Source organism: Silurus aristotelis, assembly GCF_946808225.1.
Source record: "Silurus aristotelis genome assembly, chromosome: 6".
In the NCBI taxonomy this organism is placed as follows: domain Eukaryota; kingdom Metazoa; phylum Chordata; class Actinopteri; order Siluriformes; family Siluridae; genus Silurus; species Silurus aristotelis.
This window is the reverse complement of record NC_139579.1, coordinates 1,523,840-1,540,804: the sequence shown is the minus strand read 5'-3', so window position 1 is coordinate 1,540,804 and position 16,965 is coordinate 1,523,840. Positions and strand designations below refer to the sequence as shown.

Below are 16,965 nucleotides of genomic sequence, written 5' to 3'. Positions count from 1 at the left end.
TATAAACGTTCTTCCATTTACCAGCTGCTTTTTTTGTTTTGTTTTTTTAATAAATATGGAAAAAAAACAACTGGAGACTGGAGACTCACCATATCAACCTGTTTAAAAGTGGTTTATGTGGACCATTATGACGAGCAATGTGCTCTATGTCACATGATCAAAAGGTCACATGACCAATTAGAACAGCTTCGGCTTTCAGGCTCGTACCTGCATCCTGGCGAAATTCCTTTCTCCATTACGGAGCTCCACAGACTCCGCCCTCGAAGGCAGCCTGGCCAATGGGGGCAGCCCATGGGCGGAGTCAATCAGGCGGCAGTTAATGTAGAGCTCAAAGTTGATGTGGCTCTGTCTGAGTCCGCCCACTCTGAGGATAAGTGACTGGCTCCGCCCATCAGAAAGGGCGGGGTTGTGCAGATTCACAGAGTTGAGCTTCCCATCGGCGCGCAAATATCTTACTAATACTGCAGGGGGACAAAGCGGGACAAACAAATATTACAAACAGACAGACAGAAGGACACAGAGACACATGCAGGCAGAGGGACATGCAGAGGGATAAAGAAAAGAGACTCTCAGTGAGACTCTCAGTACCTTTAGTGATCTTGCCGATGACGGTGATCTCCAGGTATTTCTTTCCGTCATCTTTGCTGTAGATCCCAAACAGAACTCCGCCCAGTTTAGGAGGGAGACGGAATGTCGAGGTCACGTACACGTCCTGGATTTTCTCCAAACCTCCCACCAAATCCTTCACCGCCGTTTCCATCCGAGCAGCACCAGTCAGCACCAAGGCATCCATCACTGAACACCAGCAATACAGTAACACACCCGTGCATGCCGCAGTTATACTGTAACTCTCCAAATATAAAACACTATCCAACACCTGAGCATCGCCATCACCATCCAACACACCAGCACCAGCACCACAATCACCATCACCATCCAACACACCAGCACCACAATCACCATCACCATCCGACACTAACCAACACCCCATCATCGCCATCATCATCCAACACACCAGCACCACAATTATCATGACCATCCAACACACAATCACCATCATCATCCAATACTAACCAACACCCCAGCATCGCCATCACCATCCAACACACCAGCACCAGCACCACAATCACCATCACCATCCAACACTAACCAACACCCCAGCATCGCCATCACCATCCAACACACCAGCACCACAATTATCATGACCATCCAACACACAATCACCATCATCATCCAATACTAACCAACACCCCAGCATCGCCATCACCATCCAACACACCAGCACCAGCACCACAATCACCATCACCATCCAACACTAACCAACACCCCAGCATCGCCATTACCATCCAACACACCAGCACCACAATTATCATCACCATCCAACATTAACCAACACCCCAGCATCGCCATCACCATCCAACACACCAGCACCAGCACCACAATCACCATCACCATCCAACACTAACCAACACCCCAGCATCGCCATCACCATCCAACACACCAGCACCAGCACCACAATCACCATCACCATCCAACACTAACCAACACCCCAGCATCGCCATCACCATCCAACACACAATCACCATCCAACACACCAGCACCACAATCACCATCACATCCAACACACAATCACCATCATCATCCAACACTAACCAACACCCCAGCATCACCATCACCATCCAATACACCAGCACCACAATCACCATCACCATCCAACACCACAATCACCATCCAACACACCAACACCACAATCATGCAATCATGACATGCAAACTTTTTTGGAGATAAAAAAGTAAATGTTTGGAAATGTACAAGGACTCAAAAATGGTAAAAAAACAAACAAACAAAAAAACAAAGAAAAGAAGAAGAAGAAGAAGAAGAAGAAGAAGAAGAAGAAGAAGAAGAAGAAGAAGAAGAAGAAGAAGAAACCCCCACACGTTTTGTACTTTTTGTACAGATATTAAAAATGAATGAAATGAAATGAGTGAACACAAATAAATGATGCACTAAAATAAAGCAGTATGAAATGCTTAAGCATCACAGAAACACCTTTAAAATGGTAATATAATCTGAATAATATAATATAATCCTGAATTAAATTCATTTCATTCATTAAGCACAAGCTCATTAGATGCTATATTCTACACACTGTTAATTGAGTGCTATGAACCCTGTGTCCCCACATGCTTCATCACTGCTTCATCACTGCATGTACCAGCTGGGACTGCAAGCCTGAGTATGAAAGTGGAAGATGTTGTAACAGGAGATGCAGAAGAGTGGAAAGGATCCTACCTTTCATTTCGGTTGAGTTAGTTTGAGAAAAAAACAATGCCACAAGCTGAAAAAGCAGCACTTTGGAAGGCAAAAGTGTTCCCTCCATCCTGCAGAACAACCACCCAAAGAATGAGTTGCATCAATGAAAAAGTACTTCTGAATTCAGGGCTTTGTGAGGCTGCAAGGAATGTGGAAGGCCATCAGGGCCACAAAAACCCACACATCCACATCCAGGCTGCCGGCTTATTTCCGAGTCTTTTTCAGGGAAATTAAGAAATGCACTGGTGAGGGAGGGAGGGAGGGAGGGAGGGATTGATCTCTCTCTCTCCTCTCTCTCTCTCTCTCTCTCTCTCTCTCTCTCTCTCTCTCTCTCTCTCAACCACACCCTGTGTTATATGAAGGAGGGGAAGGAGTCACTGGGTTAAGAGTCATTGTTGTACGAATCAACATCTTAATGATTCCTCAGGTCTGGATTGCGAATACTTTCATGACATAACTGATGCTTAGTTGCACGTAAATTGCATGCATTTCAAGATTAATACATATAAATATATATACATGGCACACTTTGACACTGGAGACTCCTTACAAAAAAACAGTAAATAAAAAATTTTTCACAGAAAAGTTCATTATTTCAGCAAATTACACGTCTTGTGCAAAATTGCCAGTTGACTAAATATAACAGTAAATATTTACCATGTTATCCCAAAATATTTCGGATAAATTAGCCAATGTTTGCTACATGGTATAAGTCAGTGACTCTACATGTGAAGATTGGCTCTATTAAGACAGTGTTTGCTGTTCTGGGTTTAACTGGTCATTTTGTTCCTTTAAATGAAAAACAGAAGCCCAGCCTGAGGCAATGTTTAATGGCGTCCAGACGGTGAGACGACTGAGAAATGCTGTCAATCAAAGCCTAAGCAGATACCGCTGGTTTTACTCTCAGTGTGCTCTCAACTGAGTTTTTAAGATTTGGGTAAAAAAAAATGTGACAACTACTAATACTCTAGTGGTCAAAAACTCAATTTTAAACAATTCAATTCGATTTGATCTGTACAGCGCTTTAGTCCTGAAGCCATTTTAAAGAAATACACAGACAGATTATATATGAAATTAATACTTGAATTGTTAATAAAAGAGCAGCTCTAAATTCGGATTGGTCAGAAGGTCTGGTGTAATTTCTGTAATACGTTAATTTCTATAGCAGCTCAGCCGCTAGGACTTGTAAGGTGGATGCTCTTATGAATCAAGTGTGTTTAATCTGTGAGTCTCCAGTGTTTGTGCTGTGTCATGAACAGAGCTGAAGCTGTAACTAAGAGAGGAAAAGAGAATAATAACTCTAATGTAATATAAAGAGCAAATTGCTGTGGTGTAAATGGAATAAAACACCTTAATGCTGTTATACAAAAAATAAAAAGCTTCAGGATATAAGTAGCGTGTTTTAATCTTTATTTGCTTCATGAATCAGTGTGTGGAAAAAAGATACATAAGCAGACACCATTTATTCCCATTTTCCGTGTGGATTCTTTTCTAGGCGTAATAATCAATCTGGACAGGAAATCATCATAATCACAAGCCGAAATATAATCAAACGAATGCTAATGTGACCGTTTTCGTAGGATATTCATTCTCACTTCTCAGCCGATTCTATCCGAACCCTAAAGCTACTAATGAAGCTCTGTTTCAATGCATTTGAATGTTGAAGTTTCAGTAAAAGAAAGAAAAAAGTCTCAAATAAATAAACATAGGGGAAGATACTAAAACACTGTTTATCTTTCTGTAAGCCAGGCCTCTTGGCTAATCTCTTGAGTGCTGTAGACACACACACACAACCACACACACACACACACACACACACACACACACACTTCCTGCATGACATATAGCATGAGTTTATGGGAGTTTATGGGAAAACAGTTGAAAGTGACAATATCTTATTTTTTAAATCAGGCATTATTATTATTGTTAGGGGGCCAAGCACCAAATGCGTTTCTCATTGTTATTTTACCTTTTCTTCTTCTTCTTCTTCTTCTTCTTCTTCTTCTTCTTCTTCTTCTTCTTTGTCTTCGTGTTTCTATGCCAGCCTATAGAACCATCTAATAAAAATTTGGGACACTGATTGGGCAACATTCTGACCAAATAAAGGTCAAGTGCTGCCAATGCTCCAATGCTAATGCTAATGTCAAATATGGGCCTAATTTAGAAGTACATTTATGACCATAACTTTTGAACAAATATCTTAAAGGCAGCAGCAATGGATTCTCTCAAGGTCAAGTCTAATTAAACACCCGGACTTTTTAATACAAATTCGATTTCCCGCACTCTTGGATTTAGTCAAATATTGGATTTTTCTACGCATTTTTCCTAATCGAAACCAAATTTGGCACACACCGTCTCCAAAAGTTATTTTAATCACTTTAAACAGAGACTCTACACACTGACACAAAACTTCGTAGGTAAATTCTGGACCAGTATGAAACAAATTCTGTGACAGCACCATCTACAGGTCAAAAGCTACAATAACATGCTGTGTTTAAATGCCAATGCTACTTTTTTACAATTTTCACCAGATTCATCCTGATGCCCATTTATTCATCTGAACCTCCTTTAGTCAGAGAATTTCAGAATTCCAGTCTAAAATTATGGCTCTGCTTTCTTCTGCTTGATTAGCTAACGGTTGTTGTGACGCTCACCGAGTCTGGGTGCTTGGCCCCCGAAATCACTGCATGTGGCTTCGATTATTATTAGTAGAAGTAAAAGAAGACTTAAGCATTCAGTTTTTCTTCTGTGACAAAATCCATAATTATTCAGATTTTGTTAAAATTTCGATTGTGTTTTATATTTGACTGTAGTTTAATAGAGTAAATTTGAAAGTGTTGCTCAGACCAGACACACTGTTTCACTAATTAGAGGACATTGTACAAGAGTAAGCCATGCAAACTAATTTAGAGCAGCAGCTAATAAAGCTCTCCAACAGAGCGTTACAGACATTCATGCTTTCTCAGTAAGCGTTTTATCCCTGTCAGGGTCGTGGTGGATCTGGAATTTATCCCAGCAACACTGCATGAGAATCCAGTCCAGTGCAGGACACCAACATGTACACTTTTACACCTGGAGCAAATTCCACCTCCCAGCAGGCTGTTGGACAGAGGGACAAAAACCTGCATAGATACAAAGACTGTGCAGATAATATCCCGAGCTCAGGATCAAACCGGCGACCCTGGAGCTGTGAGGCGGCAACGCTTCCCGCTGTGCCTCCACGTGTAAGATACCATCCTGTAAATCTCTCACACACCGGGAATGTCTAGACCAGATGGAATGATAATTGGCCTTCATACTGAAGAAAAAGATGTGGAAGTCCTTCAGGCTGTTTGACCCACATAAACAATATATTCTCTTAAAAAATAAAGATATATCACTAAGAAACTCACTGACACTTCTTATCTCACTTATTTTGTAAATCTAATCGATTTAATTTCCATCAACGGTCCACTTATGTGAGAAAACTTTGGCTTGATGCTCTTGCAAGGAATCTGTGAGCTTCAATTCCAGTGATATTCAGCAAGCAGGGAAAAATAATGTTTTAAAATGGAAGGAGTTTCCATTGTCAGCGCTTTTGTAACAGTCAGAGATGAAGCTCCTGAACTTTCTGGTTTCTCAGTAAAACCGTGAGCTTCGTTCTTGTCTTTAGAGAGGAGAAAGAGAGTGAGAGTCTGATGAGGAACTGATTAAATTGCATGTGCTTATGTTTGTATATTGGAAAATAGTCAAATCAGCTAGAACATCACCAGCCAATCACCAGCATCTATGAGCTCATGTATGCAGAAGAGGGTAGATACCGCTTTGCTCCGAGTGTGTTATGATGCCCTGAGTAGTACGATCACTTCAAGTGTTAGCACGCTAACCAGTCATAAATTCATTCCCTATATAACGCCACACTGAGACTTATTCCTTATTTATATCATCTACTGTTCGCTTTATACCATGACCACTACAAAGATAATAGTTTGGGAAGCTGTTTGCTGTATTCGTAATTGGACTAAAAGATCTGTAGAATGTTCTGTTGAGATCATGAGTTCATACGATTTGTGTGTGTGGTGACATGTTTAGTCTGTGCATCATCGTGTCAAGCACAGCAGAGGGGTTTTTTAAGCTGTTTTCCACCTGTTAACCTGGAATGAGGTCATGGGAAGAACTGCAGAATAAACTCGGCTGTACAGTAAGACTGTTAGGATTGGATAAATATTTATGTTCGCCACTTCTTGAATAAATTGGTAATGCTAACGTTACGCTTTTATAGCATTCAGGAGAAGACCTGAAGATGGGATGTGGATGTGTAGTGTTGAAATTTTATTGAATTCAGCACTTCTAACAAAAGACAGCTTCACAGAAATAAAGAGATTGCTCATATAAATATTAACATCATACAAGTTTATCCTTAAAACCTGAGCCAGTGGTGACGGTGGTGAGGAAAAGATTCCGAGAGATGATGAGGTCAAAACCTTGAGAGGACCATTTTTTTGTATTGCCAAAAACTTTGTGGATGGGCTGAACATCCCATTCCACATTCACAACTTATTTGCTGTTATAATGAGCTCCACTCCTCTGGGAAGATGCTCCACTAGATTTTGTGTGAGATTTCATTCAGGGGTGCACTTCCAACCCATGTAAAGTCAAGCCAGGTTACTTTCTATTGCGCTTTTTACAATGGACATTGTCTCAAAGCAGCTTTACAGAATTTAAAAATGGTGAGTGATGTGTATTTATCCCTGATAATACACCCATACCCAAAGAGGTCCAATGTCCAAACTGGGATCCAAATGGCGCTGGTACGTCTCTAGACGGTTCGGGATGTATGCAGGGTCGGCATCTACTTCTTTGATGGTCCACAATCTTCATGAGGTGGGACGTGACTGGAGCTGGTGCAGCCTCAGGATGAGTAGAGAAAGAGAAGCAGATCTTCATGGGGTTGGCTTTGTGCACAGGGCTGTTGTCAGTAGCGTCAGTCCTGTATTGTATAAACGCCTGTATGATGAGTTTGGCTCATCTATAAAAGAACATCTGTGTTTTTACATAAAACTGTGTTCATCATTCTCACTTGCACTAAATATTTACTCGTGTATTTAGCAGATGTATCATGACAACTTGATGGGTTTTGGAACAAGACCTAGAGTTTTCTGAACATGGACCACTACCTCACTCGCAAGATGGACCACTCTCATCTCGTGAGTGAGGTAATGTGTGTGGGAAGCGTGAGAAAACATTTAGTACTCCGTAACTTCCCCTTCCCGCCGACACATTCACCCAGACAAATCCGCAGTTCTGTTTTAACTGTTGCTACATTCCACTAGCACGAGAGTTTATTTTGAGATGTGAATACGGAATACAGCGGCAACCCGATACATTACAATGTATGATCTGTTCCTAATTGCAGCTCAATTACATAATTTGTAAAACAGGACACTGATATATATAACTAATAATCCCTGATTCTTCCATCTTGGATTTTTTTTGAAAAGCTCACACCCTGCTATGACGTTCTTCTACTGGCCATTATACAAACTCGCAGGTCACCAAAGCACCGATCTCCAGCATTTATGATGAATATGAATGGGAGTCAGTGGAGTGAGAGCGGCCCACATCACTTACCCAGCAGGCATTGCACTCAAGCCGCTAGAAGAAAGCAGAAACTTCTAAAAGGAAACATGTACACTATGTGCCAAAAATATTGGGACATCTGACCTTTTCAGCCATATGTGCTTCTACCACAAAGATGTTGGAGATACTAAATTGTAAAAAAACGTCTATAGATGTGAGAACGTGAAATTTAGGATAGCAGACACAAACCTGTTCGACATTGATTCTGTACACAAATCCAGCTTCATGAAGATCTCCTGCTATAGAGCTCTGACCCTATTGAACACTCTTAGGATGAATGTGAACACTGACTGCACCCCAGACCTCCTCACCTTCTCACCTACATCAGTACCTGACTTTACTAACACCATCATGGCTGAATGGGTCTCCACAAGAATATCCTAAAAGAGTGGAGGTTATTATAACAGCAAATGTGGAATGGGATTTTTGAAAACCACACAATCTGATGCTTCCTTCTGCCCATAAAGTGTATCTAAAGATAATAAAAATCTTTTACAGAAGTCGGTAAATCCTTCTCAGAAGCTCAAGGTTTTAAAACCAGCACAGAGCAAACAGACATCAGACATCTCGTCATTTTATTACCTTCTAAGGGTTGAAACCAGATCGCATGCAGGAGGCTAGTTAATACGCTAGCTAGCTGAGTGTTAGATGTTCTTCTTACTCTGTGTCCTGGTGAAACAGAATTAGAATGTTTTGAAGACTTCAGTTCGCTTTGTGAGACACACTGGATAAAGATCTGCCAAATGGCATAAATATTAATGTACACATATTTTCTAATTGGGTAGACAATAAATTAATTCATAAAGAAATCACAGATTTGGTTTGCTGCTCATGTGTTTGCTGTAAAGTGTTGGTTTTTTTATATTTATTTATATAGATATTTTTTTAAATTATAAATATATATATATATAAAATTAATAATAATAAATACCCCCACCCCCAAAAAATTTAAATAATGATTAAATATTCATGTTAATATTTATTATTCTGAATAAAGGTTTAAAAAAAAAAAATTAAAAAAAGTAGTGATATGAGCCCCAGGACAGTGGATTTCTTTGTCATAAACTCACCCATAAATACTTTAATAATGATGCTCAAAGGTGTGTGGGTGTGTATTGTGTGTGGGTGTGTATTGTGTGTGGGTGTGTATTGTGTGTGTGTGTGTGTTCCAGATCTACAGTTTTTATTTCCATTAATTCTCTCCATAATCACTCCTCTTCTTCTTCTTCTTCATCATCGACCTCGTTGCCATGGAGAGGCTCCAGCTGTCCTCCTGAGCTCTGGATGGTGACGATGCCGCTAAAGACGGCGTAACCCAACATGGCTGCCACGGCGAACAGAACGGACAGGACCTGGTTACGGCGTTTGTGAGGCTCGTTATCGAAGTCTCCGCCGCCGTCGGTGCGAACCGGAGCTTTCCTGCTCTGAGCTTCTGGATGGAGAAAACAACATGTCCAGGAGGGATTTATAGATTATTCAGCACAGCATTTCCTTCACCTACGCTTCATGTTTAAGACCAAAAGTTCATCAAAAAGTTCATCAGAATCAAATACACAGCTTGACCTCTGATTAGAACTGGAGAGTTCTTCCATAAACGCTGAACAAACGTGTTTCTGGATTCATGTAGAGTCTGCTGTTACTATAGAAACCGTAACGTATCAGAATGAGACGGTTACACTTCCAGCACAAATTACTCCTGACCAATCCGGTAAAACAATTGTGTGTTGTGCTGTGTTGTGGTGGAGTGTGGTGTGTGTGTGGGTTGTGTCTTTGTGTGGGGTCTCAGGGTGTGTCCTCTTGTGGAATGTGTCATCAAGTGGGGTGTTGGGGTGTATGTTCATGTGGAATGTCGTCTGGTATGTTATGTTGTGTGTGTTGTAGTGGGGTGGGGCGGGGTGGGGTGTGTGTTGCGGTGTAATAGGGTGTTTTCTGTTGTGTGTGTGATGGGGGTGAGGTTTTGTGTGTTGTGTGGTGTTGTTTGGTGTGGTGTTGTTTGGTGGTGTGTGGTGTGTGTGTGGTGTGTTGGTTGGTGATGGGGGTGAGGTTTTGTGTGTTGTGTTGTTTGGTGTGGTGTGTGTGTGTGGTGTGTTGGTTGGTGATGGGGTGAGGTTTTGTGTGTTGTGTTGTTTGGTGTGGTGTGTTGTGGTGTGTTGTTTGGTGTGGTGTGTTGTGGTGTGTTGTTTGGTGTGGTGTGTTGTGGTGTGTTGTTTGGTGTGGTGTGTTTATAACGTTGTGTGGGTGGTGTTTGGTGTGGTGTGTGGGTGGTGTTTGGTGTGGTGTGTGGGTGGTGTTTGGTGTGGTGTGTGGGTGTTGTTTGGTGTGTGTGTGGTGTTGTTTGGTGTGTGTGTGGTGTTGTTTGGTGTGTGTGTGGTGTTGTTTGGTGTGTGTGTGGTGTTGTTTGGTGTGTGTGTGGTGTTGTTTGGTGTGTGTGTGGTGTTGTTTGGTGTGTGTGTGGTGTTGTTTGGTGTGTGTGTGGTGTTGTTTGGTGTGTGTGTGGTGTTGTTTGGTGTGTGTGTGGTGTTGTTTGGTGTGTGTGTGGTGTTGTTTGGTGTGTGTGTGGTGTTGTTTGGTGTGTGTGTGTGGTGTTGTTTGGTGTGTGTGTGTGGTGTTGTTTGGTGTGTGTGTGGTGTTGTTTGGTGTGTGTGTGGTGTTGTTTGGTGTGTGTGTGGTGTTGTTTGGTGTGTGTGTGGTGTTGTTTGGTGTGTGTGTGGTGTTGTTTGGTGTGTGTGTGGTGTTGTTTGGTGTGTGTGTGGTGTTGTTTGGTGTGTGTGTGGTGTTGTTTGGTGTGTGTGTGGTGTTGTTTGGTGTGTGTGTGGTGTTGTTTGGTGTGTGTGTGGTGTTGTTTGGTGTGTGTGTGGTGTTGTTTGGTGTGTGTGTGGTGTTGTTTGGTGTGTGTGTGGTGTTGTTTGGTGTGTGGTGTGTTGTTTGGTGTGTGGTGTGTTGTTTGGTGTGTGGTGTGTTGTTTGGTGTGTGGTGTGTTGTTTGGTGTGGTATGTGATGTGTGGTGTGTTGTTTGGTGTGGTATGTGATGTGTGGTATTTGATGTGTGTTGTGTTGTTTGGTGTGTGTTGTGTTGTTTGGTGTGTGTTGTGTTGTTTGGTGTGTGTTGTGTTGTTTGGTGTGTGTTGTGTTGTTTGGTGTGTGTTGTGTTGTTTGGTGTGGTATGTGATGTGTGGTGTGTTGTTTGGTGTGGTATGTGATGTGTGGTATTTGATGTGTGTTGTGTTGTTTGGTGTGTGTTGTGTTGTTTGGTGTGTGTTGTGTTGTTTGGTGTGTGTTGTGTTGTTTGGTGTGTGTTGTGTTGTTTGGTGTGTGTGGTGTTGTTTGGTGTGTGTGGTGTTGTTTGGTGTGTGTTGTGTTGTTTGGTGTGTGTTGTGTTGTTTGGTGTGGTATTTGATGTGTGGTGTGTTGTTTGGTGTGTGTTGTGTTGTTTGGTGTGTGTTGTGTTGTTTGGTGTGTGTTGTGTTGTTTGGTGTGTGTTGTGTTGTTTGGTGTGTGTTGTGTTGTTTGGTGTGTGTTGTGTTGTTTGGTGTGTGTTGTGTTGTTTGGTGTGTGTGGTGTTGTTTGGTGTGTGTTGTGTTGTTTGGTGTGTGTTGTGTTGTTTGGTGTGGTATTTGATGTGTGGTGTGTTGTTTGGTGTGGTATTTGATGTGTGGTGTGTTGTTTGGTGTGGTATGTGATGTGTGGTGTGTTGTGTTGTGGAACACGGTGTATAAGAAGAAGAAGAAGAAAAAGAAGAGGAGGAACCTGGGTTGTCTGAGGGAAAGTACAGCAGCAGGATGTTGGTGCAGAACAGCTGCAGGTTCTCCAGAGAGTTGAGGTGCTGCTGCAGTTTGCTGTTGGGGAGTTTAATCTTCAGCAGCGGAGCGAGGTGAGCGAACACGTACGCATCCAGTGAGGAGGGACTGCAGGGAGATTAACAAATCATCATCACACAAACATCACACACACTTCAGCTTCAAACAACGACACACTCACGAATCTCCGAAGAAGAACTTGTGAGAGCCGAGTCTCTGGGATAGGAGAGTCATGCACTCCAGCGCATCCTGGTAAAGCTGAGGACCAGAACAAATCTATTTTAAACCTTATAGAACGTTATAAAGTCATGGTGGTGAAGGCATACCGTTTTATAATTAATAAATACACAAGCCCCGCCTACACAGAAATTATTATGTGACCATATGTTTGTGAACAGAACAAAAATATTTGGCTTTCAGAATATTTTCCACACAAAACCAGTCAGATTCGAGATCCTGAATATATTCTCACAGAGCAAACTTAGTGTGTAGTAATGTGGCTTGGTTCATCATCATTATCTTCTTCCTCCTCTCACCTCTTTCTCCAGCTGCTCCTCGAGCTCCAGCACGGCGTCTCCTCGGATCAGCCTCAGTCTCTCCATCTGCCTGGAGTGGATGCGGTTGGGCAGCAGGAAGTTCAGAGGAAACGGCATGTGTTCAGTGTACCAGCGCCGGGTCACTTCCACATAGTTCTTACTGTCCACCCACTGAGTGTAAATCTACAGGAGAGAGAGAGAGAGAGAGAGAGAGAGAGAGAGAGAGAGAGAGAGAGAGAGAGAGAGAGAGAGAGAGAGAGAAGAGAGGGAGAGACAGAAAGTTAGAGAGAAAAAATTCTGAAAACAATTAACATGCTAAAATGTTAATGTTAATAATAATAATAATAATTAATAATAATAATAATAATAATAATAATAATAATAATAATACTTGGGCCTCACCAGAGCAGGCAGCAGTTTTTCCTCCAGTAAGGAGACGAAGGCGAGAGTATCTGCTCCCTCTTTGGCTGAAAGATCGTAATCTGCGTTATATTTCTGAAACACAACACAACTCGGATTAACAGCATAAAAATCACACGTAATCAGAGCAGAGCAGCTGACGGCAGTGTTTACACTGATAACCCATAAAACCTCCTCACATCGCTTTCCTATTACCACCCTGGACCCACGCTATGAAGGGTCTACTGTGTGTGTGTGTGTGTGTGTGTGTGTGTGTGTGTGTGTAAGCTGTTAAACCATTCAGAGACAGGGGTCAGGGGTCAGTAAAAGGTCACTCACCTGCTTCCTGAGCTGAATGATGATTTTACTTGGCTGTGACAAACTTCCTTCATCTCTGGTCTTTAATGCAGGTAATGAACCTGATAGAGAGATCGAGAGACAGACAGAGAGACAGACAAGACAGACAGAAAGCCAAGACAGATAAGACAGACAGATGAGTTTAAGATGTCATTGATGTTTGCAAAAATGTCTGTATGGATCAAAATAATGCTTCATTAGTTTTCATACCTGAACCTCCAGCCAATCACAATCTAGTATTTATACCTGAACCTTCACCCAATCACAATCTAGTATTCATACCCGAACCTCCAGCCAATCACAATCTAGTATTTATACCTGAACCTTCAGCCAATCACAATCTAGTATTCATACCCGAACCTCCAGCCAATCACAATCTAGTATTTATACCTGAACCTTCAGCCAATCACAATCTAGTATTCATACCCGAACCTCCAGCCAATCACAATCTAGTATTTATACCTGAACCTCCAGCCAATCACAATCTAGTATTTATACCTGAACCTTCAGCCAATCACAATCTAGTATTTATACCTGAACCTCCAGCCAATCACAATCTAGTATTCATACCCGAACCTCCAGCCAATCACAATCTAGTATTCATACCCGAACCTCCAGCCAATCACAATCTAGTATTTATACCTGAACCTCCAGCCAATCACAATCTAGTATTTATACCTGAACCTCCAGCCAATCACAATCTAGTATTTATACCTGAACCTCCAGCCAATCACAATCTAGTATTTATACCTGAACCTCCAGCCAATCACAATCTAGTATTTATACCTGAACCTCCAGCCAATCACAATCTAGTATTTATACCTGAACCTCCAGCCAATCACAATCTAGTATTTATACCTGAACCTCCAGCCAATCACAATCTAGTATTTATACCTGAACCTCCAGCCAATCACAATCTAGTATTTATACCTGAACCTCCAGCCAATCACAATCTAGTATTTATACCTGAACCTCCAGCCAATCACAATCTAGTATTTATACCTGAACCTCCAGCCAATCACAATCTAGTATTTATACCTGAACCTCCAGCCAATCACAATCTAGTATTTATACCTGAACCTCCAGCCAATCACAATCTAGTATTTATACCTGAACCTCCAGCCAATCACAATCTAGTATTTATACCTGAACCTCCAGCCAATCACAATCTAGTATTTATACCTGAACCTCCAGCCAATCACAATCTAGTATTTATACCTGAACCTCCAGCCAATCACAATCTAGTATTTATACCTGAACCTCCAGCCAATCACAATCTAGTATTTATACCTGAACCTCCAGCCAATCACAATCTAGTATTTATACCTGAACCTCCAGCCAATCACAATCTAGTATTTATACCTGAACCTCCAGCCAATCACAATCTAGTATTTATACCTGAACCTCCAGCCAATCACAATCTAGTATTTATACCTGAACCTCCAGCCAATCACAATCTAGTATTTATACCTGAACCTCCAGCCAATCACAATCTAGTATTTATACCTGAACCTCCAGCCAATCACAATCTAGTATTTATACCTGAACCTCCAGCCAATCACAATCTAGTATTTATACCTGAACCTCCAGCCAATCACAATCTAGTATTTATACCTGAACCTCCAGCCAATCACAATCTAGTATTTATACCTGAACCTCCAGCCAATCACAATCTAGTATTTATACCTGAACCTCCAGCCAATCACAATCTAGTATTTATAACTGAACATATATATATATGAATAAATTAAAGTACTGTAGGAACAGGATGGAATAAACCTCGTGTATAATATTAGCTGGACGTTAAGCATCGGATAAAAATCCACACTTGGCAAAAAAAACAAGTAACATCTCGAAGTGGAAGAAGGAAGAAGGTTTGGAAGAAGACCTCCTGCTGAGCGTTAGCATGTTCTAAACCCTCAGGAGCGGCCGATAAATACACGGCCTAAAAGAGAAGGAGTTCACGGCAACAGGAATCACTTGACCTTTTCACCTCTGACCCGTAAGCGATTGAGCATGCAGGACGGCTCGTATATTACACTGACGTTACCGCATTCTTCACACGTGAACACACCAAGTAAATACCGTCAGCTGACCCCTGACCTCCGACACGCTGACCTTTCCATTATGTGAATGATGATGGATTAATGGTGGGAGGGGAGGCAACAAAAACAATCAGCATGGTGGGAATAAAAATACAGAAAAAAAAACACCTCATGTACTGTTTAAAGAGACAGTAGAAAATGGTGATAAATATCATATATATTTATATATTCACATACAAAATCTGCACTTTTATAATTAAATACATTTTTACTTCAAGAAATGACTTTTTGGTAACTTTTTTACCTCATGAAGTAATTTTCACTCTTTATTTATCCAAATTTCATATAAAATAATTGTGAAAATACTTAAAAATCTCTAAAAACTATAAAACATTAGATTTCTTTGATGTTACTGTACACAAGAGCAGATTAGCTTTATATGTTTATCCTGTTAGTTAATTAGCAAAGGAGGTGTTGAGCCAACAGGTTATTAGCAAGAAGACACACTAGCATGCTATGAGGAGGCTGAATGATACTGTAGACGTGGGGAAGTCACTGGTGTGGTTACAGTGTAGTTATAGTGAGATTGCGGTGCTTTCATGGTATTATAATTATCGTGTGGTTACGGCGTAGCCGTGGTGTGATTACGGCGTGATTACGGCGGAGTCGTGGTGAAGTTATGGTGTAGTCGTGGTGAAGTTATGGTGTAGTCGTGGTGAAGTTATGGTGTAGTCGTGGTGTGATTACGGTGTAGTCGTGGTGTGATTACGGTGTAGTCGTGGTGTGATTACGGTGTAGTCGTGGTAAATTTAAGGTGTAGTCGTGGTGTGATTACGGTGTAGTCGTGGTGAATTTATGGTGTAGTCGTGGTGTGATCACGGTGTAGTTGTGGTGAAGTTATGCTGTAGTCGTGGTGTAGCTGTGCTGTAGTTGTGGTGTGATTACGGTGTAGTCGTAGTGTAGTTATGCTGTAGTCGTGGTGTGATTACAGTGTAGTGGTGGTGAAGTTATGGTGTAGTAGTGGTGTGATTACGGTGCAGTCGTGGTGTAGTTATGTTGTAGATGTAGTGTAGTTCTGCTGTAGTCATGGTGTAGTGGTGTTGTGTACAGTGATGTCTTAATAGAGGAAGTGAATAAAAAAAAATTTGATGTCACTTGAAATCTGTTCTTGGGGAAAAGGGATCTGAACAGGAACTATGCGACGCACCTGTTGGGCTTCTCCACGGGTTAGAAATCTTGTGAACTTTGAGAGGTGCACCTGCGAACTTGGCGTAGGCCTGGAGATGAAGAGAAAACAGGGAATACAACAGGGTTTAAAATGCAGAAGGAAAAAAGAAAGATAAAATAGCAGTGTTTAAAACAATAAAGAAATAAAAATTCTTGAGACGTAATAAAGAAAAAAACAAAGACATGAAACAAAAATGAAAAGTTTCAGATGAAACGTAAAAGACATAAAATAAAATTAATATAATTTCTGATGAAGTCAGCAAATCAGCAGTATATTAGAAGGAATTCATTTTTTTACACATATTTTCTCCAACCTCCTCATCTACAATTAGAATAAATGTATAAAAACACAGGACACGTGTATGCTGTATCTGAGTTAATCTGTGTAATGAATAATTATGCAATGATTTTAACATTATAATAATTATAGGTGTCTTTCTGCTCATTTTCTCAGCTCACTTTTTGTTCAACCGAAAAACACACATTAAATTATTTATTATAAACACCGGAAATGGCACTCAATCCGGGGGAAATGGTGTGTTTTAATGTGCACATGAATCTCACCAGAACTGTTAAACAATCCACATCGACCGATGGTAAACCATAATCGCCTTTCCAACAGTATAACTCCATGGGAGCCGCCATTTTGGAATGACTCGTGAACTTTCACCC

The 16,965-nt window shown here is 41.2% G+C and overlaps 1 protein-coding gene across 1 annotated transcript in view; it reads right to left on the bottom strand.

The window, feature by feature from the left end:
- LOC310728121 (thrombospondin-3b-like) overlaps nucleotides 1-16,957 on the bottom strand; it is a 27,819-nt gene extending 10,862 nt beyond the window's left edge. Inside the window, exons 1-9 of the mRNA XM_083545281.1 lie at nucleotides 16,858-16,957; nucleotides 16,274-16,343; nucleotides 13,004-13,083; nucleotides 12,668-12,760; nucleotides 12,266-12,448; nucleotides 11,911-11,987; nucleotides 11,680-11,837; nucleotides 589-795; nucleotides 208-461 (exon numbers count right to left, since the gene is read on the bottom strand). Coding sequence (XP_083401407.1) covers nucleotides 208-461; nucleotides 589-795; nucleotides 11,680-11,837; nucleotides 11,911-11,987; nucleotides 12,266-12,448; nucleotides 12,668-12,760; nucleotides 13,004-13,083; nucleotides 16,274-16,343; nucleotides 16,858-16,938 — 1,203 coding nt within the window. The 5' untranslated portion in view covers nucleotides 16,939-16,957. The remainder of the gene's footprint in view (nucleotides 1-207; nucleotides 462-588; nucleotides 796-11,679; nucleotides 11,838-11,910; nucleotides 11,988-12,265; nucleotides 12,449-12,667; nucleotides 12,761-13,003; nucleotides 13,084-16,273; nucleotides 16,344-16,857) is intronic.
- Nucleotides 16,958-16,965: the final 8 nt, after the last annotated feature.